The 25,426-nt window shown below is 40.9% G+C and overlaps 9 protein-coding genes across 9 annotated transcripts; 6 read left to right on the forward strand and 3 right to left on the reverse strand.

Moving 5' to 3' along the window:
* Positions 1 to 387: 387 nt before the first annotated feature.
* ATC70_009972 (Malic enzyme) lies at positions 388 to 777 on the forward strand (the record flags this gene model as incomplete). The annotated part of the gene is made up of 3 exons (XM_064829196.1): positions 388 to 504; positions 561 to 668; positions 724 to 777. 3 exons carry the CDS (start codon positions 388 to 390, stop codon positions 775 to 777), a joined length of 279 nt encoding a protein of 92 aa, XP_064686398.1.
* A 184-nt stretch (positions 778 to 961) lies between these two features.
* ATC70_009973 (uncharacterized protein) lies at positions 962 to 1,650 on the reverse strand (the record flags this gene model as incomplete). Its single annotated transcript, XM_064829197.1, has 2 exons — positions 962 to 1,408; positions 1,648 to 1,650. 2 exons carry the CDS (start codon positions 1,648 to 1,650, stop codon positions 962 to 964), a joined length of 450 nt encoding a protein of 149 aa, XP_064686399.1.
* A 2,183-nt stretch (positions 1,651 to 3,833) lies between these two features.
* On the reverse strand, positions 3,834 to 4,797 carry ATC70_009974 (uncharacterized protein; the record flags this gene model as incomplete). The annotated part of the gene is made up of 4 exons (XM_064829198.1): positions 3,834 to 4,082; positions 4,140 to 4,225; positions 4,287 to 4,456; positions 4,517 to 4,797. 4 exons carry the CDS (start codon positions 4,795 to 4,797, stop codon positions 3,834 to 3,836), a joined length of 786 nt encoding a protein of 261 aa, XP_064686400.1.
* Positions 4,798 to 5,622: 825 nt separating this feature from the next.
* ATC70_009975 (uncharacterized protein) lies at positions 5,623 to 7,811 on the forward strand (the record flags this gene model as incomplete). The annotated part of the gene is made up of 4 exons (XM_064829199.1): positions 5,623 to 6,505; positions 6,557 to 7,287; positions 7,357 to 7,572; positions 7,635 to 7,811. The coding sequence occupies 4 exons, from the start codon at positions 5,623 to 5,625 to the stop codon at positions 7,809 to 7,811; spliced, it is 2,007 nt and encodes a 668-aa protein (XP_064686401.1).
* Positions 7,812 to 7,938: 127 nt separating this feature from the next.
* On the forward strand, positions 7,939 to 10,083 carry ATC70_009976 (uncharacterized protein; the record flags this gene model as incomplete). The annotated part of the gene is made up of 2 exons (XM_064829200.1): positions 7,939 to 8,340; positions 8,398 to 10,083. 2 exons carry the CDS (start codon positions 7,939 to 7,941, stop codon positions 10,081 to 10,083), a joined length of 2,088 nt encoding a protein of 695 aa, XP_064686402.1.
* An 872-nt stretch (positions 10,084 to 10,955) lies between these two features.
* Positions 10,956 to 12,152, forward strand: ATC70_009977 (ER membrane protein complex subunit 3; the record flags this gene model as incomplete). The annotated part of the gene is made up of 1 exon (XM_064829201.1): positions 10,956 to 12,152. The coding sequence occupies one exon, from the start codon at positions 10,956 to 10,958 to the stop codon at positions 12,150 to 12,152; it is 1,197 nt and encodes a 398-aa protein (XP_064686403.1).
* Positions 12,153 to 12,507: 355 nt separating this feature from the next.
* ATC70_009978 (uncharacterized protein) lies at positions 12,508 to 13,308 on the forward strand (the record flags this gene model as incomplete). Its single annotated transcript, XM_064829202.1, has 1 exon — positions 12,508 to 13,308. The coding sequence occupies one exon, from the start codon at positions 12,508 to 12,510 to the stop codon at positions 13,306 to 13,308; it is 801 nt and encodes a 266-aa protein (XP_064686404.1).
* A 3,522-nt stretch (positions 13,309 to 16,830) lies between these two features.
* On the reverse strand, positions 16,831 to 18,795 carry ATC70_009979 (uncharacterized protein; the record flags this gene model as incomplete). The annotated part of the gene is made up of 5 exons (XM_064829203.1): positions 16,831 to 17,723; positions 17,790 to 18,282; positions 18,341 to 18,489; positions 18,553 to 18,641; positions 18,716 to 18,795. The coding sequence occupies 5 exons, from the start codon at positions 18,793 to 18,795 to the stop codon at positions 16,831 to 16,833; spliced, it is 1,704 nt and encodes a 567-aa protein (XP_064686405.1).
* Positions 18,796 to 22,786: 3,991 nt separating this feature from the next.
* On the forward strand, positions 22,787 to 25,319 carry ATC70_009980 (uncharacterized protein; the record flags this gene model as incomplete). Its single annotated transcript, XM_064829204.1, has 4 exons — positions 22,787 to 22,798; positions 22,861 to 22,955; positions 23,014 to 23,212; positions 23,334 to 25,319. 4 exons carry the CDS (start codon positions 22,787 to 22,789, stop codon positions 25,317 to 25,319), a joined length of 2,292 nt encoding a protein of 763 aa, XP_064686406.1.
* Positions 25,320 to 25,426: the final 107 nt, after the last annotated feature.

Consider the following 25,426-nt stretch of genomic DNA (forward strand, 5'->3'; position numbering starts at 1 on the left):
AGTTGCTATCCATGGCACGGCGATGCTTTTCATGCTTACCATGATTAATGTCCATGTTGAATAATACAGGAATCCAATGACGGTTGAAAAGAAGGCAATGGTGCCTACTATTTTATCGTTTGCCTGTGAGTGAGGTTTAGGTCAAGAAATCGTTGGCTATGCAGATGTGCCTACCATATGTGTGTGTATGTGTGTGTGTGTGTGTGTGTGTGTGTCTGGAATCCCAGGAGACGGAAAAAGAGAGGAGGATGGGTAGCATTGCCCGTGTCGATTGTTCATTTGGTGGCAAGTTACTCAGTCACGTAGGTGTTGGCTCAACATCCCTCATCTCATGGTGGTTATACTCATTGGAATGCCTTGTTTCCTCTTTTAACATTTTATAACAGAATGACCAGAGCCACTGAAGCATACACCTTTGCCGCCATTGCTATTGTATCTTACATCATCCTCTTTTTGGGATTCATTCCTCTGCCAGAAACTGTTCAAGACAAGATTATTCCTGTTGTATGTCTCGACTCATATGTGGTCTACACGCGCTTTTGAACTAACATCTATCATAGCTTCCTTGGTGGGCCTTGATTACATTTGGCTGCTATTGTCTTGGCAACATTGGCAATGCCATGTACACTTTCCGCGATTGCCCTGAAGCCTATCATGAATTGATGGGAGTAAGTAAATTACACCCCTATGTCTAGTGGAGTATTTGACTAAACATCCAATTAGGAAATCGCACAAGCGAAAAGCGATTTGAGATCAAAGGGATTGCAACTCAATTAAACAAAATTCACCTGCATTATTTCACCAACTACCACACACAAACACACACACACACAACACAAACATACACAGCACCATTTATACTCTCCTCTAACCATACATTGGAGGAACATTGAATAAACAAGAAGCAATGCATTGTTTTAATCAAAAAGACCCTTTTTTATTGTGTTAAAAAAGAGAGAATTTAAGCAGACTCGGTTTGAGTACGGGGAGCACGAGGTCCACGGTTCTCACGACGACCACGACGGACATCAGCTTGAGCAGCAACAGGGTTGGTGACTTGGACACCAGGCAAGTTCTCAAAGTTGATAGCCTTGAGGAGTTCCTTGGTCTCGGGATCAACCTCAATGAGAGAGGTATCCAAAGCAGAGAATTCGGGAACGTAGTTATCACGACGCTCACGCTCCTCTTCTTGCAACTTGAAGGAAATACCGCGGACGGGACCACGAGAAATACGCTTCATCAAGTGGGTGGTGAAACCAGCAATCTTGTTACGGAGACGCTTAGATTGGATGATGGAGACTTCATCGAGGATCTTTTTGTTGACTTGGAAGTCCAAAGTGAGACGAGGATAGTACTTTTCGATGACAACACGAGAAGCCTTCTTGACAGTCTTAGTTCTATAGGAAAACTGTTTAGTTATCACATTCACATTCACTTCCAAAGCAAAAAAAAAAAAAAAAAGACACAATGGCTGAGGAATCCACATCAATTGAACAGCAATCACACACATTAATGCATCCATCCTTCCCATCATCTTTTTTGCCTTTTGTTGCTCCAAATATCAATCATACCTAACGCGACCCTATTGTTGTATGCATGGTTAATCCATCGATATATCTTTGATAACGGATGTGTCTATCTGCTTACCATAGTATCTACTTGGAATGGATTAAAGAGGAGGATTCAATGTGGTTCACTGATGCTGTTTGACTAAATATTCTTATTCTGAGGTTCAAAAAGATTTTGCTAGTTTTTTTGCCCGTGGATTCATCAGTACTTCCGGATCGGAATGGCTCCTGTTGCAGTACATGCTCTCATGCGTTAATGAAGGTAGTCAAGATCCTTGGATCAAAGGTCGAGACAGTTTGAGCTTGGTATAGCAATATATTTCATGGATCTGCATGGCATAGCAAGCTAAAATACTTACATTGCAATGGAACCTCACTGGAATATACGAGTGTGTATGCTTCGGATGGCTCTCTACCTGCGCTTCGTTTTGGTGGAAACCAACCTGCACAGCAGCAGCTCGTGCTACCAATTGCCCTTGCGCATCTTATCAAAACACTGCTACTTTCATATTGACCCTCTATTATCACATGAAAAACCATTCATATTATCTATGAATCTGATTCTTATGTGATGCTCTACATGCATATACACGTAGTTATTTCATATACCGGCAAGCAGCATACTGTTACTTCCCCTTTTTATTCATTAGTGTACCTAATAGAGCAAAACCTGAGTGCATTTGAGCTGCGTTTTCTCGCGTTCAAGGCCGTTTTAGATCGTCAGAATAGCACCAAACAATTGCTCTCATCTAGGGGTTACTTCCTGACACCTTTGCTCAACTTTTTGGGGATCAAAAAAAACATGGTCAAAAATCGACCAAAAAGCATGAGGTACCCCTCATGGTTTTCATTGAAAATCAAACAATCGCATTTTTCACCTTGATAACGACCACTTTTACTATGGTAAATATTTAGTCAAAATGTTTCCATCGATCCAACATAGCCCTTGAAATCATCTTTGTGGAACCTTAATATGTAAAATTTCGACCTTCGGCCAGAAACCTCTTTTCATATTTTTATAAATTGCTTGATAAGTTTATTCAAAACATCCATGTTACTTGGTACCATTGGATGCGCCTTGAAAAGCACTCCAAGAATGTATTAGGAAGCATTTTTTTTTGTAGGGGAATCGAGCTCCAGGTTTTATTTAAAGTCCTTAAAATGTCATACTGAGGGAAAGAAAAGACTGTTGGTGGACCCAATGTCTGCAATGATGGGGAACAAGATATATAATGAACCAAGTTGGGAAAGAAATGTACTACTAATCAGGTGCGACACCTAGAGCCAATACAATCATGCGAATCGTCGAAATATGGATACTAGATAAGAGCACAAAACACCAAACGAGGACATCAGTACTATGTCAAAATAATCACCAAAAATGTATTCACTGAGATTTGAACCGGGATCATTCAGATGGCATGTTGGATGCTTAACCACTTCGCCCTACCACCACGGGCGTATTAGGAAGCATCGAATGATTAGCATATTTTTCTTAGTTAAATCTGCGAAAATAGTTCAATCGAGTCGAAAATTATCAAGATTTGGCCAATCTGGAGCAGACTATGAGTCGAGATTTGAATTGATTTTGGGTGGTGGGCTGGCTGGCATATTCAATGCTCTTTCCATAAGGCAATACAGTAATAAATGCCCTTGAAGCGTATGGAAAGTAGATGGCAAGTCATAGCACTATCATTCATAATAATATTTTCTTGCATTCTATATTTAATAACGTTAGTCTGGACATTGACGATTCATGGGCTGCATAAAATGTCTGTAGTAAGTAGTAAAATCTCTGAAGCTCCGGGTCGTCGTTCAAAGAAAACGTTGTTGACAGCATTGAGCATAGGAAAGATGGTAAAAATAAAAATCGTTTTTGTTGATTGATTATAAAATCATTAATCATATATGAGCCAGGCCAGACAAATGCCTAGAAATTCAATTTCCATATTAGTAGGCTTGTAAAAGTGTCTAGGGACGGAACATTTATTATATAATTGGCATTCTAAATGACATCATTGAAGGATCAAACAAGCTGAAGCTTGTTGACCACATTTCAGCAGGTCAAGCTTAATTGGCAATGGTATTTCGAGAGATCATGTCTGACATAGCAGTGCTCGTACGTCGCTACCAAAACTTTATCTGATAGGCATTGCAAAATTGCATGTATCACCGCCCCGCCCCCCCCCCCACTTGACAGCGTCAATCTCTGTGCCTGAAACTGGCTCTTGTCATCTAAATCATCAAAAAGGTCTATTTATTTATCTATCTTCTCTTCTCGGCAAGCAACTCAGGATGACGATCCCAGAACTCTTGTCCGATGATATCGTCATAGACGGCAGTTGGTATAAGTTTGATGCGTTGCACCTCTTCGCCATTTCTTGGTGAAATGGAAGTAACCTCTGTCTTTTGGCGGATGATGGTGGATCCCTTTCTGTAGATTGGCTCAATGTTGTTGTAGTTGATGTTGAATTCTGTAAACAGAATCTCGTTCTTGTCTTTGGAGAAGGAGCCCTAGTTGTATGACATTTGAGTTGTGGGGTTCGACAAACATACTTTGACAAGACTTACTCTCAAATGCTTCTCGGCTGCATCTTCTGTCATGCCAGACTTTACTAGAGCCCAGAATGTTGTATTGAACAAGTTATTGATGTGACCTATTATGAGATGTTCCGTTAGTGGACAAGGGCAGACTCAATCATGCAAATCAGATTTTACAATCAGCTTGTCTCCAACTCAAGTAATCTCTTAGCACCTTGTCATTTGGATAGCAGACGGTTCTCGAGTCAAAGCATGGCGCATATTGTAGTTTGTCTTGGCCAAAGTATTCTGCCCAATGCATCACATAGTTAGAAGCAAACAAACTCACCACTGTCGACGAGATTTTACTGCCAACAAAAAGCTGTCAATTTGCCGTTGTTCCCCTCCTATCAACCAATGTAACCCACCTTGATCGTCGAGAATACAGATTGGATGATTTTGGAATAATAAAACTGTATTCATCGCTCTGTCCGTAAGCCAAGACAATATCCTTGATATCCTTCATAACTTCAATCGCACATCTGTTCATGAGTTCAATGGCTCTTCTGTCATTTGGTTTTGCGAAATTGTGTGTCTGAGAGAATCGATGAAATCCACGACCGTCGATACGGACAACGAGCCATGTACTAGGCAACATGTTGTCTGCCATTTCGAAATGACGCACATATTCAAACTTTGAATTGGCCATTGCAACTACAAGATGAGAGAAGCCAGAGAAAATATTTGCCATCTGTTCAAGATTTAAGAGGAGGATTTCCCAAAAGCAAAACTGTCACAGGAAGACATGTCAAAATAGACAGACAACCTGATGGCATGCCATGCTCATTCACACTTGTGCATGCCACAGCACAATAATAACCGTTCCTATCAGCATACCGATTCACATGATATCCTTTGTGTATTCTTTTATTTGAAATGTAATTTACAGTAGACTGGAAGAAGCATTTCTTTCCAAATTCCAATTCCTCCTCCTCTTTTATAATGTTGATGCGATTTTGATAAAAATGATATTAATAAGGACGAGCAGGAAGTTGAGTGAGCAGAATGTTGTATCTCTTCTTGATGGTGACACGTTGGCGAGAGAACTTGTCATCAGGAGAGAAACGAGCAGGATGAGCTGACTTGGTGGGCAAACCCTTGGGATCGGTCTTCTACTCGAGCAAATGTGTCAACCAATGTGCTATTTTCAAATTATTCATAGGGGATGTTACCTTGAGAGTATAGACACGCTCACCCTCGTTGTTCAAGTAGTACATCAAATACATTTTCTGTAAATTTCTGTTGGCAGATGAAAGGAAAAAAAAAAAAAAAAAAAAAGATCAAAACAAGAAGAAAAGCTTTTTCATTTTGAAACTCCCAAAAAGCCATCTTCCCTCACCACTCACCAAAGCTATACTCAGGCATCGATAGGGCCCAACCAGTGACCGTCTAGGATGGACACATCCAAGCCACGATTCAATGCCTACATTGCTGGCACCGTGTTGGCTTAATGCGACTTAGAGCATAAACAAAAATGAAGATACAATGTCTCGACCACAAAGGATCCACATCCAATACGTTTCTATGCAAAATCAATCAGCACACCATCCTGATCAACTGCCCTATTGAAACACTAACTATACCACAACCTCAATATCAGCAAGAACAAGACGATGCTCTCGATGGACAAGAACAAGGCGGCAATGATTTGGGCTCCATACTATCCACATTTAGCGCTCAAGGCAAACGCACAGCCGATACACAATACTCATCATTGACTACAAGCGTGAAAAACTGCGACCATCCAAGCGTATTCCGAGTGCCTGATTTCAGCTTGATTGATATGGATTCCATTGATTTGGTTTTGATTGCCAACAGTGAATGCATGCTTGGGCTACCCTTTCTGACTGAATATCTTGGATACAAAGGCCGTATCATTGCAACTGAGCCAACGATTGAATATGGAAAGCAGCGCATGGAAGAGTTAGTGTTTTATCATGGTCATAACAATACGTCTCGCATTGAGCCTACTGTGGCTACTCATTTCTCCCAATTGGGTGATCTCGCTCTGCCCTCTGAAGGGTGGAGATCTATCTACACCCTGAAAGATATCACTTCTTGTATTGAAAAGGTACAGCCTGTACGCTATACCGAGACATTGTCCTTATTTTCTACATTGAATTTGGTAGCATACAGTTCAGGCTATTCATTGGGAAGTGCTAATTGGCTTTTAGAGTCTAGTTTTAAAAGAATTGCGTTTCTATCCTCGTCCTCCCTGTATGCAAATCTCCATCCAGCACCGTTTGATCCAGATATCCTGAAAGACGCAGATGTGGTGGTAGTTGGAGGGCTGAGCCAGCAATCTGAGCGAGAACTGTCGTTTGAAAGAGCCAAGGCAAAATTATATGTCCATCTAGGTAACTCTATGTACGTGATGCAACCCATGAATCCGACTAACTTCGATATAGCACGCACAAATCAGTCGCTGCACAACTCGGTGATTGTTGCTCCACCCATGGGCATCCTGTTTGATCTGATAGGAGACATTGAAGAGTATTTTAAATCGCTTGGAAAAGAGATTGGACACGAACGACACCAAACACCCATCTATGTAGCGAATCCCATTGCAGATCAAAGTCTCAAGTATGCCAATATCTGTGGAGAGTGGATGAACGCTGGACGCCATGATTTGCTGTACCTGCCACAAATGCCTCTGGCTCATGGAGAATTGATGAACACCGGGGCAGTAAAGACGATTGTTTCCTTGGAGGCATCAGTGCTATCTGAGACATCCATTCGAGAGCCATGTATCGTGTTTACAGGAGACTCGACTTGTATCACCAAAGGGCCATTGATGTGGTTTCTGAACCATTGGGGACACTCTGAGCTAAACACCTGTATCTTTATTGATCCCCACTCGCCTCAGGACATTCAACATGATATACCCGTCGACTGCAAGATGAACTTTATACGACTTCCATTGGATACTCGACTCAAACTAGAGGATGTACCTTCCATTTTACACACACATTGGCAGCATGTAGGAAGCAACACACGCCATTTGCTGATCCCTGGTATCAAAGGAGCTGAATTAGTGAAAGAGGAACAATCTCAGGGAACGCAAGTTCATATATATCATCAGGGAGTTGTACGCATCGATGTCAATAGAGATTGGGAAAGAGTCTCTGTAAGCGAAAAGGTAAGATGGCGTCTCCTTTTTCTCTCTAACGTTGCAATACAAACCTCCTTTCTGTTGTGTGTCGTATAGTTGGCTAAAACCATCGATCCTACTATGGTGCCTAATAGTGATGGTATTCATTTCTCTGCTTGGGCTCCTATCAATGGGTCTCTCAATTACTACAACAATCGCTTAGAGATACACCCGAGCACCAATGTGAAGGACGATCAAGCGCTGATATTGGATCACAAGAGTGAATTGCGTATTCATACAGAGTTGAATACGACTATCAGACGGTTTGAAGAGGTACAGTGTGTCTATAACGCAATGAAAAAGGGGGAAAAGATGGACTCATAACACACGAATAGCATGCGATACCTATCCATATTACCAAAGATATCAATGGCATCACAACCATTGAATTGCCCTCTGATATGAATGCCAGAATCATCATGAATGGATCATCTACTACAATCATTGCCAGTGATGACAAAGTAAGGGATCTACTGAGGCGAATTACAGTGACAGATTCGCGGGAATTGTAAACAGTGCTTAATTAAGGCATTCAATAATAAAAGCGTTCATGTTAGAAACAAACGTATTTAATTTCGTTTATATTGTAGAGTGAGTCTCCCTTTTTCGTCTTTTTTCCCTTGTTTCCATCACTCAACAATGATACACATTACTACACCTGCTCGCACAAAGTCATTGAGATATAGAAGCGAAGCTGTCAAATCAACACAATTAGCCAGCAATGATGATAAGGTGCCTGTCATGAAAGATGTAGGGACATGGACACCTTCTAGAAAGCAGCAATCGTCATTGGAGCACTTGAAATCGAAATTTACTGCAAAATCATCTGTGATGGATATTGGCATTGCAGCTAATCATGCATCCATGGATGTTGATGTGTTACCATGGCAACAATTTAGTATGCCGATGGAACAACATCAACTATCAACAGCTCCAAAGGATTATACTATCATGCTAGATGAGCTCAATATGACGCACGCTGTCATGGCAGCATCCAACTTCAAGCCAATGGACTATGTGGAGGCAGAGCAACTAGCCCAAGTAAATTTGTTTTGATTGACGTGTGTTTTATCGTGTGTAATTAATGTGGATATATAGAAATTTCAACACTTGCATCAATTAGTAGATGCCATATATAGTCGAATTCGAATTCAAACGGATACTCAAAGAGCAGCAGCAACAGCATTCAAGCTGGATCAGTCATCCGCGACAGATTTCATACAGGACATCTGCCAATCCAGTCAGCAAACAACACTGCTAGTGGATGAGTTCTATTTTACAAGTCAATCTGCTCATCGCACCGAGACAAGGTACCTGGAACATCTGGCGGGGACACTGGCGACAGCAATGCAGCAGCAATGCCAATTACCACAGGAGGACATTCAACGTATATTGACCAAAATCCTTGTGAAGCTAGAGTCCACAGTCAATTACTTTGATGACAGTGTAGAGCGCCAACAGGTTCCTACGCTGACATCCACATCAATCTCGTCTTCCTCGTCATCCTCATCCTCATCAACGTCGTCCATATCATCTTCATCGGCATTTACACAGGCAAACAGTATTGATACGTCGCCGAGCACAGTTTATATGGCAAACGAGGACACACCTACCAGCATATTGCATCAAAGGATTGAAGACATCATCGAGAAGCTAGCTCGCCAATTGAAGCAAAAGCAAGAACTACTGAGGGTCATGGAGATTCAGTCCAACACTCACGAAGAACTCGTGCGACAACGAGAGAGAAGTGCAAGCCTGGTATTGGAGCTGGAACGAAGTAGGTCCAAAAGACAGCTTATAGCTAAAAAGCAAGAGAAAGACATGGCCGTGTTGCGAGACCAATTGATGCAGGAAACGATGCGCAGACAATCATTGCAGGATCGCGTGACATCCTTGGAGCATACGTTAAAGTCAAAAGAGGCAGAAATTAACAAATTAAAGAGCCAACCATCTACTATCAAAGAGGAAGAAAATCACACATCATGTCAGATACAAATTGAGCAACTGCACCAGGAATTGCAGTGCAAGAAGGAGGCTACCATCAAAGAGGAGGAGAAGAGCAAGGAGGAGAATCTATCATTACGTCGACAGCTTGGTATTGTTGAGCAGCGAAACACTCAATTGCAACAAACGATCAAGGAGCAACATGAAAGAGAGCTTGCATGGTCTTGCCAGAAGAAGAATATACTGGATCAATGCCAACAAGTCATGAAGACAGAGTTTATTGATTGCGAAGGAGCAGTTGTATCCACTATAGCTTATTTAACAGAACGACAGCAAGAGCAAGCTCAAAAAAGCATGACCAGTGTCCCTGAAGAGAGTCATTTACAACGCCAATTAGCTCGGTTACAACAGGAATTTGATCAGGCCAAGCAAACATTCACGACAAGAGAGTCTGCGTTCATCTTGCAGTCTGCCAGCACAGAGGCGGAATTAGAGCGCATTCTCAAGGAATACGACCGTCTGACACGAAATATTGTGGACTTTAACAATGAAAGAAAGAAGTTTGAAGATGAAATCCATGTGTTACATCAAGACAAACAGCTGCTAGAAAAGCGTATTTGTGATGACAAGGTGTCCACTATCAAGGAGAGCAGCTTGAGAAAGGAGTTTCGCAGTTTGATGGCATCTGTCAAGGACAAGCATACAAAAGCGATCTTGCAAGAATTGGGAAAGCAGAGGCAGCTAGAGCAAGAGCTGCGTGATTTCAAGTCGGATATAGAGATGAAACGATGGGAAAAAGTGGATGTTGCAGTGCAAACCCATTATTTTGACATCAAATGAATATATTAAATGTGACGGAAATGCGTTACACGGATCCACCTATAACAAACAATAGCGAATTGTCTATATTTCGAGCCAAATGTTACACTGAATTGTCCACCTATACCCTATAACATGATGAGACTATAATACGTGTGTGTGTATATATACTATCAATCAACGGATGATCAGCATAGCTGGCTAGATAGATAAGCAATTGTCAAACCATCAACAACACATACACCGATCTGATTCAACACCGTATATGTTGGAATACGTGAATGAAACAATTGAGTCAAGTTATACTGTAGTAGAACTATTATGATTGCAAATATACCCTCCCTCTTATATGGTGCCCCGCCTCCGTTTATAGTTGTGTTTCCATAGAGAAAACTCTAAAATGTAATTACAACCTTTATTAGGAAGTTGGAGATAAAAAATCGCAATCTTTAGTATAGACATCTCTCATTTTCCCTCCCATTTTTCAGTTTCAACCGACAAGGGGGGGGGGGTATTAGAGCTTAGGAGACATGGATAGAAGACGCCATAGACATTAAATAAAAAGAGATATTACATTGTATCGACTCGAAACCAAAGCTCATATCGTAAAAGAAACGAAATGTGATAAGATGATAAGGATCCGTGAAGCTATTGGCATGGTAGAATCAACCATTTTTATCGCAAGTGTGGGAAGAATCGAGATCATTTGATACATCATGATTGGTAGAGATTATCAACATGTCCATATTTAGGCTTTGTTGTAACAAGCAGCTGGATCTACCCCTCCTTCTATACTTTGGAGATGTGGTATATAAATCCAGCTATATTTCTTTATTCTCTGTGTTTTCCCTCTTTTTTCTTCTTCTGTTTCTTTACTTTTAAACAATATTACTATGGTTTACACTACCTTCCAAGATCAACAAATGAAAGCTCGCAAAAGATCATTAACTCGCTGTGTCGAATGTCAGTCATCATTCAGACCTCATCTTTGGGGACGTGAAAGTGGTAAAGGTCCTGTTTGCGATCATTGCTCCAACGGTGGTAAGGACTACAGCCAACAAGAGGAATTGCCCTCTTCAATGGAGAAGGAGGTCATGATGGATCTGGCTCACAATAAGAATGATGAGAATATCATTTGCGCAAACTGTCAGGCAACAACAACTCCTCTTTGGCGTCGAGATGCAACCGGAAAGACAATCTGTAACGCATGTGGTCTCTACTATAAGCTACATCATGTTCACAGACCTGCTACTATGATGCGAACAGTCATTAAAAGAAGAAAGCGCTGCCCTTCATCTGACAAACAGCAACAACAGCATCCTCCTCAAAAGCAGCAAAAGTTAGATGATGATAAGAAATCTGCTTCATCACCCACATTCAAACACAATTACACTCCATCTCCTCCTACATCTACCAAACAACAACTTCCTCCTCCACCTGTTCCCGCCGCTGTGGTCCGCAAACTGAGCTTTGATGATAATTGCAGTACGAGCAGTAGCAGTGGCAGCAGCAATGGCAGTATCAGCGGTGGTAGACACAGTCCTGATTTGATTATGTATCCTGAAGATAACAGTTCCAAGACGATGGTTTGGCCTCAACATCACTACCAAAAATTGGAAGACAACAACCGTTTTACACTTCCTCCCATCCACACGTATTACAAACAATCAACACATTGCTCACAACATGATTCATTACATTCTCAACGTCAAGAACTTCAAAGAGAAGTAACTCGTTTATCACAACTCTTATCAAACACAGTCGCCAAATTGTCCGACATTGATTTTGCCATTGCTAATCCTCAACAACAACAACAACAACAACAACAGCAACAGCAACACCATCATTCACATCATCATCACCATAGCCAACATTGTACCTGTCCTTCGTCTGCTTCTTCCGCTGCTCCTTCTCCTCCTTTGTTGCCATCCTCATCGTCAAGCGTTAGCAGCAATTCATCTGAATCTGATTACGATCCGAGCCTATTACAGGAACAGCAAGTGGCAAGATCTCTCTTATCATTGGCATCAACAAACACAAATTCTACTGTCGGAACCCGCCTTCCTCCGATTTCATTGGTTAACCACTAAATAATCATACCCTACCTCTTAAATATTGCCCTAATCCTATCCAATTTGTACATTATCTAAATCTCTTATATATGAACACTATATGCCCTTTCGTTGTTGTCAAACCCATGATAAATGCTTTCATTTTTTTTTCTTTTAATATCCAAATACAATTAATAAAGATCCCTAATATCATCTTGCGAACAGATTATCTTGTTGTTATTATCTCAATTGTAGTACGACATTGGTCAATTGTTTACGGAGGTGGTAGTAATCGATTCATATCCTAAATAGGAAAACGATCCAAAAGAGGTCCGAAAATATACTTTTTCCCAAAGAGTTCGTGGACAACCCTTCTGCCACTATAGATCAGGCCATGGAAAATTTAATTGGAGCTTTTCCTGGCTTAAAGATCAGTAAGTCGTCGGTCCATCGATATATGGTCAATGACTGTGCCTTGTCATTCAAGAAGGCCCATCTCCACTCAAAGCAGAGAAACTCACCTGAAAGTATCCAAAAGCGCTACGAATGGGTTAAGAAATGGGAGCAAAAAGATATGGACTACATGTCGAACTACGTCTTCCTTGATGAATCTGCTTTCCTTATCAACCTGAAGCGAACAATGGCTTGGTCTGAGAGGGGAACTCGCGCTGAGGTGGTTGTTTCTGTAGCGAGGGCCAAAACCACAACTATTCTCGGTGTAGTAAGTGTTTGGGGCATTATCAATGTTCAAGTAAGAATACCAGGCGCCTCTGTTAAGAAAAGAAAGATAGGTGGAGGCTCTGGTAAAGTAGGACCTGGAGGTACCGTAACAGGGCATTATTTCAATTTCGTGGCTAAGACACTGGATGCTTTGGATAAGGATGATAAGTTCAAAAGCTTCTATACCATAATGGATAATGCGCCTATTCATACGGCCAATGACATTGAAAGATATATCATTCAGCAAGGCTACAGATGTGTATATCTTCCTCCATACTCTCCTGAGCTAAACCCTATTGAACAATTTTGGCATGTCGTAAAAAGCAAGCTGAAAAGAGAAAGGTTACTGTCAGACGAGAACCTCACTAGTAGAATAGCCAATGCATGTAACAGTGTTTTGTATAGCGATCTTGAGGGAACTGCTCGTTATTCTGTCAACAAATTTGAGGCATGCTTGAATAAACAGCCTTTGTAGTAAATGGGACACTCGAGCCTCTGAGTTCGTCTCATTTCATTTTTTCAGGTGTCTCGCAAAAGTGCCCAAAAAGAATAACCGTGCTTATTACGCCGCTTTTTGTTTGGTTTAGCTACCTCTTTCTTTGAGCGCCCTTCACCTCTTGCCTTACAAACAGAAGCGATACAACCATGATGTTGCTTGATACACCTTGAGTGCTGCTCATACATTTAAAACATATTTTTGGATCAAGATGATCATCGATAGAAACAGCTGTCAAACCGCCGTTCCTTTCTCTCCTCTTCAAAGCTTTGTAAAAGATCCCGGCAACTACACATTTCTATCCCTTCAAGTGGATCGAATCTTTGCCAAACATATCGGCTCGAAATAATACCAAAGATTTGCCTTTGGCTTGCATTTAGTATAGTTTCTCTCTCTATCAAATACATTAATATGCATATACTGTATATATTTTTGCAGTAAATGATACCCGGCCTACTGGTTTACAAAAGCAAACATATTGGCATTCTCTTTTCTCCTTTTGTTCTTGGCTTTCTGTTTCTGCTTGCTTCTTGATTTCTATTGTATTTTTTCTTAGTACCACCATCAGCTTAGGTGTCCTTTCTTTTTCTTGAGTCAAGAAGGAACGGCTCTTTGCTGTCATACATGCTGAAGATCTGGCCATCATCAATTGTAGAACGTTACTTTCTTTTGACTGTTAGTATTGATTTATTGATCTGTTGTGTCAGAATTAAACTTATACGTATTATGCGTGATAAACCAATTGATATTTGTCTTCCTTTCTCTTTCCCTTCTCTTTCTATCGCAATATTCTGTTGTCAAGTTTCTAAGTTTATATAAAATCTCTTTATGTACGAAGCAACAATTTTGAATAAGATTCAGTCTGTGAAAGAATAAAGGTGCTTAGAAGAAGGTATAAATATTGCAGAAAATATTGCATAACGTTTCTGTTAAACAGTTTTCAAGAAGGAGTTGGCTCTGCTAATAGTACAAGTGTATGCAAAGATTGCAAAGAAACTGGTCATTTTTCAAAGGCTTATTTGAAATGCAAACTTTATAAACAAATCAATGCCGATGATGGTAAGTATACATGCTTTGAAAGAGTACTCTACCCTTATACCCTGTTTGTTTCTGATGTTATTATATCAAAGTTGGAACGTCCAGCAAAAAACGCAAACAGAGTGACAGTGTGAAAGCCGACAAAAGACATGCAAAGAAGCTTAGAGCTTCTTCTAGCAATGAAGGCAGCCAAGATATATGCAAGAAATGTCACAAGACTGGCCATAAATCAGTAAGATCGCCAAAATGTGAAGCTCAGATCGCCTCCAAGCAAGCCACACTCAAAGAAAATCTTGGCCAGGGATATCAAGCTTTCACCAGAAAGCTGCCTCTCGACAACTGTGTCCATCAACAATATATAAACCACCTGAAGCCAGCAATCATTTCTGTTAGCAGAGATATACGGGAGATAGTATTCCGTGCCAGGCTCTTTGTAAACTATTACATTACACTTCGCTCCCAACAACAGCAAAACAATGATATCCCTCACTGTATCTTTACTCAACAATTTTGGTATTCCATCTGTCAAATGGTGAATGCAAAAAGAGTTACAAGCAGTACAAACATACCATCAGATATACACTTGATACGAATTAGTCACCGTAACTGAGTTCAATTTTTTTTAGCATCAAATAATTCATTGATCTTTGACATCAAATCATCATTAATAAACCATCGTAAGAAGTACATGAAATTTGGATATATGATATTTACAATAGTATTTTATTTATATTCAATGCTTTTAGTAGCGTGTTGTTTCGCCTCTTGCATTTATTACAGCTTGACATCTAGATGGCATACTTGCAACTAATCTCTCCGCCAGATCAAAATCCAAGTTATTCCACTCCTCACGGATACGCGCAAGCAATTGTTCTGCATTATCAATGCGACGCCTCTTGCTCTCAATTCGCTTCTCCATGATGGCCCACAGATGTTCGATTGGATTCAAATCGGGGCTTTGAGCCGGTCAGAAGCTGAAACTGTTGACCAGTGGTTGATCCTCCTTCCAACTTGTAGAAATTCTACGTGTATGACAGAAAGCACCATCTTCTTGAAGAACGAAGTTGCCTTCCTCATTCTTCATCACATCAGCTATCCAAGGCAAGTAGCTCTTATCCAAACACTCGATGTATCAGTCCTGATTTACTCGGCCATCAAGTGCTACTAACGGCCCGTAGCCTCCAGCCCAAAAGTATCCCCAAATCATCACAGAGCCGCTTGCAAACTTCTTGGTTTTGAAGATGTGGTAATCATTGTACCTTTTACCTTCTTTTCAGATCACCCTAGAGCCACCATCATTACCGAGAACCATGAATTTGGACTCATCGAACCAAACAACCTTTCTCCACCGTTCTGGCCCCCATCCGACTTTGTCCAAGCACCAGGAGAGCCTTTTAAGCTTGTGCTCAGGTGTCAATGATGGTTTATGTGCAGTCTTATATGATTGAAAGCCAATTAGCTTCATATACTTCCTGAAAGTGTCCATTGAAATTGATGGGTTGGTGTCACACCATACCTTCAAATGGTTCTTCATTGGTAACAACGGTGCAGAGCGAAGTTGACGCGCGAACCGTCTCTGATCTCTACTGTCCATCTTCAATGGTACTCCAAAATGTTTTGGAAGCAATCCGGTGCCTTTGGAGTCTGCCCTCTTGATCACAGTGCTTACAGTAGACGGGGACAGGTTCATAATCTTGCAGATCGCACCTTCTTTGACACCTGCTCTGTGGCAGTTTACTATATCACCAATTTGCCATTCTGAAAGACGAGATTTGGCTTGTCGATTGATCTAATCTTAATGTGCACTCATATAAAATTTTAAATTAGGTTAAGTAGTGAGATCTATGATTTTAAAGCATTCAAACATTTATTGGGGGTTTTCGAATTTCTTAAAAATATAAACAAACAGTGACTAATTCGTATCGAGTATATTACTAATTTCGAGTGAAAATTACCACGCTACTGAGAAGAGTTTTCATGTGTAAGTAGCGGGCCAAAATGAAAGTAGCAGTGTTTTGGTAAGATGAGCAAGGACAATTGGCAGTGCGAGCTGCCACGGCGCAGGCTGATTCTCACCAAAGTGAAGCAAAGGTAGAGAGCCCTTTTACTATTTTCTGAATGCAGATCCTGAATTGAATTTAGATTACCTTCTATATTTGGACGCCACCTATCCCATCAAAAGGAATTCTGGTACATGTGCTTCCTGTTGATCAATAGATGAATAATAATCTATTACCAACGCAAGGCTCTTGAGGCTCATATAGACGTATACTCTAACTTCAGAAGGAGATCAAGATGTAACGTTTGCTCGTCTTGTTGTATATAAAGCGACTTTTAGTCGTATCATCAAATAGTATCATGTACTGGAAGCTAGGATTTGTACAAAAAGATATACACTTGTATGGGCGTTTAATTTTATTTAACTTCTAGAACTATATATATATAACATTTAAAGATTTTTGTTTACTTCTTTTCTTCGTAAGCTTGTTCGTGAACCTTTTGGGCACGACCAGAGGGATCAGAAGGACAACCCCAATCAGCTCTAGGGATCCATCTCACGACAGAAGCAGTACAGGCAGGTTGAGGGAACCATTGTTCGAACATGACACGATACATATAAGCTTCCTTAGTATCAGGTGTATCCTTTGACCATCTTGAACCAGCTTGTGCTAATTCCTCAGAAGAGACCTTGTTTTCACTGACAGCCTTCAAACTATCAATCCAACTATAACCAACACCATCAGAGAATTGTTCCTTTTGTCTCCACAAAATGTTATCAGGCAAGTAAGGCTTGGCACTAGGATCATCAGAGGTATCAAAGGCCTTACGAATAATGTATTTCTCCATACGACCCTCAGCCTTGTTAGGACGCTTCTCCTCAGGAGCAATGTTCATAGCAACTTCCAAGAACTCCTTGTCCAAGAAAGGAACACGAGCTTCCAAACCCCAGGCCATAGTAGACTTGTTGGCACGGAGGCAATCAGCAGTGTGCAAGTTCTTGACACGATCGACACACTCAGAATGGAAAGAAGCAGCATCAGGAGCTTGATGGAAGTAAAGATAACCACCAAAAACTTCGTCAGAACCTTCACCAGACAACACCATCTTGACACCCATAGCCTTGATCTTACGAGACAAGAGGTACATGGGAGTAGAGGCACGGATAGTGGTAACATCATAGGTTTCAAGGTGATAAATGACATCGCTGACAGCATCCAAAGCTTCTTGGATGGTGAAAGTGTATTCGTGATGGATGGTCTTGAGGTACTTGGCAACCTCTCTGGCAGCAAGCAAATCAGGAGAACCGGGAAGACCAACAGAGAAGGAGTGTACACCAGGCCAGCACTTGGGACCACCTAAACAAGAGAAAGATGTAAGATTATCAAATCCTAATTGGCCCTCGCAAATATACTAATACTTACTCTCATCAAAGTTGTCATCATCGCTATTACCATTGCCTTGAGCAATCTTTTCAGCTTCGCGAGCAGCAATAGCAGCGATCAAACTGGAATCAAGGCCACCACTCAACAGGACACCATAAGGGACCTCAGCCATCAATCTCTTACGGACAGCCTTCTCGAGAGATTCTCTCAAAAGCTTATAGTCGACAGGGTTGGAGGGAATCTTACTACCGTTCCACCAAGTAGGATTGAACCAACGGGTGGTCTCTTGGGTCTCAGAGTCGTAGACATGACCAGGAGGGAAAGCCAAGATCTTGTCACATTCTTCGTTGAGACTCTTGAGCTCAGAGGAAAAGTAGACAGTTTCGGGCATCTTGGAGTTCCAACCGTAGTAAAGAGTGGTAATACCAATAGGATCACGAGCAGCAACAACACGGTTGCGCTTGACATCCAAGAGAACGAAAGAGAACATACCATCCAAATGGTTGACAAGATCAGTACCCATCTCATCGTACTATAGCACCAAACGAATTAGTGCTGCATTATAGACTCATGAGCTGTGTTTTCCTTACCATGTGCATGATGACTTCACAATCAGAGCTAGTCTTGAAGTGATGAGGCTTCTTCAATTGGTTGCGCAAATGCTTGTGGTTGTAGATTTCACCATTGACACAGAGGACAAGGTTACCATCTTCGCTGACAAGAGGTTGAGCACCGGAACCTAAGACATTGGAAAATGTTTTAGATGATGTGTTTCTTCAGCTTTTTAGATCCATCAACTTACCAACACCAACAATAGCCAAACGCTCATGACACATGATGTTGTTCTTTACAACATGACAACCAGACCAATCGGGACCACGATGTCTAATCCTGTTTTTGACATGCAATCAATATCACGCACACTTCCCCAAGTTTCCAAATGTGTCAATGACTTTCAAACTTACTTTCTGGAAAGATAAAGAGCACGTTGACGATAGGCGTCAACATCACCTTGATAGTTGCAAACAGCAAAAATACCACACATTTTATTTGAAAAAGAACAAAAAGAGATGGAAGAGAAAGAAGAAGAGGAAAAACAAGAAACCAATCTGGAGATTTATATGGATCGTGGAAAGGAAAATAGCATACCGGCGTTTTAAAAGGGTAGATTTCATGTATATCAATTGGATTTCAACAAAGATTATATCCTTTGCTCCGTAGTTTATTTATTCAGATCCGAATGCCTTTTGATGCTTGAGATCTCTGTGATTTGAAAGAGTTCAAAAATGCTCCAAATAGCATATGTGGATCAAGAGAGATCATCGTTTTAATCTTGATGTTACCAAATGTCAAATTAACGCAGTAGCTATGAATGGAAAATGCAGGAATGTGTATGGTTGCCCATCATGACTCACGAAGAAGAGTGACTGTCCGACACTTTGGATGTCCTCCTACCCCCTCTCTACCCACGTAGATCGCATAAACAGCTCTTTATTGGAGTATAAATGAGGTGGTGACATTTTGAACAATGCATCTGTACCACCGCTTTTGATGCCTGCCTTTTTTTTTCGAAAATTTCACACCCTACATGCCATTTCACCGAAAGAACCAAGGCCTCATCATACGGAAGAAGAAGGGATAAAGGGGAACTCCGCCTTGTATTATCTTATCTGTGGTTTTACATTTTTCCTCTATGTGCATCACTCGCATGACATCCGCCTGGAAGTCTATAACATGTCTCTGTAGATCAAATTAATAATAGTCTTGCCATGTAAACCAAAGCTATGAGAAAGTATATCAGTAACATTTCGCTAAATAGACTGACACTGAACCATTCAAATTGCGGTTTAGCTTTATGCATTGGATTTTGGAACTGGGATGTCTGATCTGATCGTTGCTGTCAAACATAGGATGTACCACTCCACACAAAGCGCTATGCAGTATGCTGTAAAATGTAAAATACTCTTTATTAACGTGTCATCTTACATGTCAGTATACAATTTACTAGCAGATCAATCTCGCTACGTTCGATGATGGCGTCGCCCTGCAGGGCTCTCGCCTAATACATTTCAAATCAGAGATAATAAAAGTCTGGCACATCAAGTAGATTTTAAACAATCATTTAATATTAAAAAAAAAAGCTATACCAGATTCAGGAGAGGGAATTGTCCATCCGCTGATGTTGCTCTTTAGATGGAGGCATAAAGCTGCTCATGTGTAAATACAGGACTGGTATAAGATCTACAGCGACTTTTTTGAGGTATTGTCATTGCAAAAGACACCTTCATGAGGCAAAACTTCACAAAAAAAAGTATTTGGGCTAAGCAATTGTCATTTAATCAGCATCGCAACCATCATTGTCATCATCAGAAAGGCATTTATTTTTTTTAATATAACCGTAGTGGGTAACAGAAAGGCATTTAGGTCAGCCAGCAGCAATGCCGCCACCAAAATTGATTCAAACTCAGTATATTTTTTCTGTTCAAGATTGGACAGATTTTGTCTTTTATCGACTTCTTTCATCTCTTTTGTAATATTCGACTATATAAACTGTGATGATCACCTTATGCCTCCTAATACATTCTTAAAGTACTTTTCAAGGCGCTTCCAATGGTGCTAACTGTAATAAGTGTTTTGAATGAAATTATTGAGCAATTTAATAAAATATGAAATGAGGCTTTTAGTGAAAATAGCCATATTTTGCATATGAAAACCTCATAAAAATGGTTTCAGAGGTTGCTTTGGATCGAGAGAAACATTTTGACTCAATATGTACCATAGTAAAAGTCTTCATTTTCAAGGTAAAAAATGCGATCGTTTGATTTTCGATAAAAACAATGAGGTACCCCTCATGGTTTTTGGTCGATTTTTGGCCATGTTTTTTTAAGCCCAAAAAGTTGAGCAAAGGTTGCTTTAATTTGCAATACTATGGTCGGCAGCTGCAGCATTATCAAAAAAAATCCTAATTATTTATAGTAAAACTTTACCTTCTCACTTTTAGTATCAGGTGAAAATCTCTATAGCTCACCTGTAATGGTAAATCAGGCTCTTTTACAATATCCTATGTCTACATTAACAGAAACAATCCATTTAAGAGTCTAAATTATACTTGGGTTACCTCTCAAAGCTCAAAAATGTGCAAAACACAGCTAAAACTAGATACATTGGAGGCACGTTTTCTTGAGTTTAAGACCGTTAGAGACCGCTGGAATAAGACCAAACAGTTACTTTCAACTAGCACTAACTTCCTGACACCTTTGCCCACTTTTTAGGCCAAAAAAAAAACATGGCCAAAAATCGACCAAAAAGCATGAGGGGTACCTCATGGTTTTCTTCAAAAATCAAACGATCGCGTTTTTGACCCCAAAAATGAAGGCTTTTACTAAGGTATATATTGATTCAAAATGCTCCTCTCGATCCAAATCAACTGCTAAAACTTTGTTCTTGAGACCTTTAAATGGAAATTCTCGACATTTTGGTCAAAAACCTCATTTCATATTTTTACACAATGCTCAATAAGTTTATTCAAAACACCTAGTACAGTTGGCACCATTGGATGCGCCCCAAAAAGCATTCTAAGACAGCTTAAGAAGATATTTTTTTTTTTTTTTTTTTGTAGGGGAGACGAGCTCCAGGTTTTATTTAAAGTCCTGTAAATGTCGCTATGAGTGATAGACAAGACTGTTGGTGGACCCAATGTCTGCAATGAAGGGGAATAAGATATTTTTTGAACTAAGTTGGGAAAGAAATCTACTACTAATAAGGTGCGACTCCTAGAGCCAGTACAGTCTTGCGGAAATCGTCAAAATATAGATCATGGATAAGAGCGCAAAACACCAAACGAGGACATCAGTACTACGTCAAAAAAATCAAACAACTTGCGTTCACCAGGATTTGAACCGGGATCCTCCCGTTGGCATACGGGAGTTCTACCACTTCGCCCTACCACCAGGGACAGCTTAAGAAGATATGATTGTATCATCACGATTTATATAGTCGAATCTCGCAAAATAGTTCAAACAAGTCGCAAACTAATCAGAAATTCCCATTTTGAGTGCGAAAGAAACGTCGGCGATTAAACCAATTTTGGCGGTTGGCAAGCGTAAAGTCTTTTCATTCAATCAAGACAACGTTAGTAGGACTTTGCAAAGAATTTTATTAATAAAACAATAATCTTCCTTAAAAAAATTCAATCAAGAGAATAGAAGCTATTGAGAAGGGTGTTTTCGTTTGAAAAGCACTCTAACTTTTTCAGATCACTACCTTTTATGCATATTGTGCATTTGATAGTTTTGGATCTAACAGAATTTTCCCCCAATACAAGTCCTGATGTCAAATGCAATAATGAACATTGCAAAATGATACATCGAATGCGAGCCTTAGTAAATAGATTTCTGGGAAATGTGGTGAAAAGAAATTGTTTCATATGTTGGTGTCGCAGGTATAGCTTTTCTCACTGGAAGCGTCATGGTCTCACAGTACACAAACATTAGCTAATGAATGACTTTCTTTGTACAAACTTGGAATGTTTCTGTCAGTGCATATGCCCAACAACATGAATGGCATTGACATTGACGAAACTCAGTTTCCAAAATAATCCAGCAAAAGTAACACAAATGAATTAGACATGTTCCATTGGGTTGAAAGCATTAGTATCCATTAACCTTGAGATGGGAGAAGAGTATAATCCTGATTTGAATGGGAAATCAAGGGGGCTTCCGGAGAAGTTGGCCATTGAGACTCGACTATTTGTTCTTCTCATATGACGGAGACATCTTAGATCCAGGATCAAAACTACTTTACACCTTGCTTTCCCAGTGACCGTACTACCAAGTGGCTTTTTCGAATGTAGAGCTCAAGTGACGTAGATGAACCTTTGCGAGTGCTGGAACATCCCAGAAAGTAGAAGAAGGAATTTATAGATGTTTGATTGGGCAAAAGGGGTGAGGAAAAGTGAGGCTATAATTTATAAAAAAAAGTGAATCGCCTGAAAAAAATTGTTTTCTATACTACTTATTGTTCTTTACTTATAGAAGATGTCTGTCGTTGTAAGTAGAGAAAAAGTATTGCATACACAAAGCCTTGTAACTCATCTCGCGTATACATCTAGGGTATTGATCTTGGTAATCTCCAGGCTGTTATTGCCGTTGCCCGTAATCGTGGTATTGATGTTATCTGTAACGAAGTTTCCAACCGTGCTACTCCGTATGTAATCACTTTACACATTGCATTTATGGAATTTTTACTCATACCCATTCTATAGTAACATTGTTTCATTCGGTCCCAAGCAAAGATATCTTGGTGAAGCCGCAAAGACTCAAGAAATCAGTAATGCTAAGAACACCATTGTCAGTTTGAAGCGTCTTGCTGGTCGTACCTTCGATGATCCCGAGGTTCAAGAAGTTGAAAAGAACTTCATCATGGCTGAATTAGCTGATGCTAATGGCCAAGCTGGTGTCAAGGTAATTACAGCGAAATTGATTATAGTAGGGAGGGAGGAGGAAGGTTTAAGGTTTTAGGGGCTTTGGAGAAGATGGACCCATGTTGTGTGCATCATGATTGAAATTAATGCTTTACATTTAGGTCAACTATCTTGGCGAAGAGCAAGTTTTCTCCAACGTTCAACTCATCGCCATGTACCTCAACAAGATCAAGGATATTACTGCTGCTGAAATTAAGGGCCCTGTCTCTGATTGTGTTATCACTGTTCCCGGCTGGTTCACTGAAGTTCAACGTCGCGCTGTTCTCACTGCTGCTGAGATGGTCGGCTTGAACTGTTTGCGTCTTGTCAACGATTTGACTGCCGCTGCTCTTGGTTATGGTATTACCAAGACTGATCTCCCTGAGGAGAAGCCCAGAAATGTCGCTTTCGTTGATATTGGTCACTCTTCTTACACTTGTCAAATCGCCTCTTTCCTCAAGGGCCAACTGACTGTCCGTGGTCAAGCTTTCGATGAACACTTTGGTGGTCGCGAATTCGATGCTGTTATTGTTGATAAGCTCGCTGCCCAATTCAAGGAAAAGTTCAAGATTGATGTTTACACCAACAAGAAGGCTCTTTTGCGTCTCCGCGTTGCTGCTGAGCGTTGCAAGAAGGTTTTGTCTGCTAACCCTCAAGCTCCTGTCAACATTGAATCCATCATGGATGACCGTGACGTTTCTGCCATGGTTAACCGTGAGGAATTCGAGGAATGGGCTTCTCACTTGTTCACCCGTACTGAGGAAGTCCTTGCCAAGGCTCTCGAGAACGCTGGTATGACGATTGATGAGATTGACTACGTTGAGATGGTTGGTGGTACTACCCGTATTCCCGCTATCAAGGCCACCATCTCCAAGTTCTTTGGTAAGGAAATCTCTACCACTCTTAACCAAGATGAAGCTGTTGCTCGTGGTGCTGCTCTCCAATGTGCCATGTTGTCTCCTGTCTTCAAGGTCCGTGATTTCCGTGTTAACGACGTCGTCACCTACCCTATCAAGCTCACTTGGGAAGCTACTCCTGAGGAAGAGGAGACTGAGATTGTCGTTTTCGACAACAACAACTCTATTCCCTCCACCAAGATCTTGACCTTCTTCCGTCGCGAACCTTTCACCTTGCAAGCTGTCTACGCCAACCCCGAAGCTTTGCCTCGTGGTATCAACCCTTGGATTGGTCAATACAATATTAAGAATGTTGAGCCTCTCAACGGTGAACCCGCTCAAATCAAGGTCAAGGTCAGACTCAACATTCATGGTATCTTGTCTGTTGAATCTGCCTACACTGTTGAGGAAAAGATGGTTGATGAAGAGACCAAGAACAAGGACGGAGAGAAGGAGATCAAGAAGGTCAAGAAGCTCGTCAAGACTGGCGATCTCCCCGTCGTCTCTGGCACTACTGCTCTTCCCAAGGAACTCATCAACGAATACACCGAAAAGGAAAGCCAAATGTATGCTAATGACAAGCTCATTGCTGCTACTGAAGCTGCCAAGAACTCCCTTGAAGAATACGGTTATGAGATGCGTGATAAGATTCTCGGCCCCCTCTCTGAATACATTGATCCCTCCATCAAGGACAAGTTTGCCGAAGACCTCAATGCTGTCGTTGATTGGATTTATGATGAAGGTTACGATGCTCCCAAGTCTGTATATGTTGAGAAGCTTGATGCTCTCAAGAAGATTGGTAACCCCGTTGTTGAGCGTTATCGTGAAGCTGAGGCTCGTCCCCATGCTGAACGTGCTCTCCGTGATACTATGCAACGTTTGACTCAAGAAGCTATGAGCTCTGACGAGAAATACTCTCACATTCTCCCTCACGAGAAGCAAGACATTGTCGAGCGTTGTGAGCGTGCTGGTAGATGGATGGACGAGCAAAACGCTAAGCAAGCCAAGGTTGCCAAGAACGAGGCTCCTGTCTTGACCAGCAATGATATCAAGAAGGAAGAGGAAGCTGTCATCTACTTTGCCAACCCCATCTTGAACAAGCCTAAGCCTGCTCCCAAGGTTGAGGAACCTGCTGCTCCTGCCGCAGATGCCGATACCCCCATGGACGACTCTAGCGATAACAAGAAGAAGGAAGATATGGATATTGATTAAGTTACTGTCATTTAGACCCAAAAAATTATGTTATTTTTCTTTATATATATAAAACTGCAAATTCATTTATAATCATTCTCTTTGATATGCTCTTTTATGTCTGGAAG

The sequence above is a fragment of the Mucor velutinosus genome, assembly GCF_035048745.1.
Source record: "Mucor velutinosus strain NIH1002 chromosome Unknown tig00001563, whole genome shotgun sequence".
NCBI classification, from domain to species: domain Eukaryota; kingdom Fungi; phylum Mucoromycota; class Mucoromycetes; order Mucorales; family Mucoraceae; genus Mucor; species Mucor velutinosus.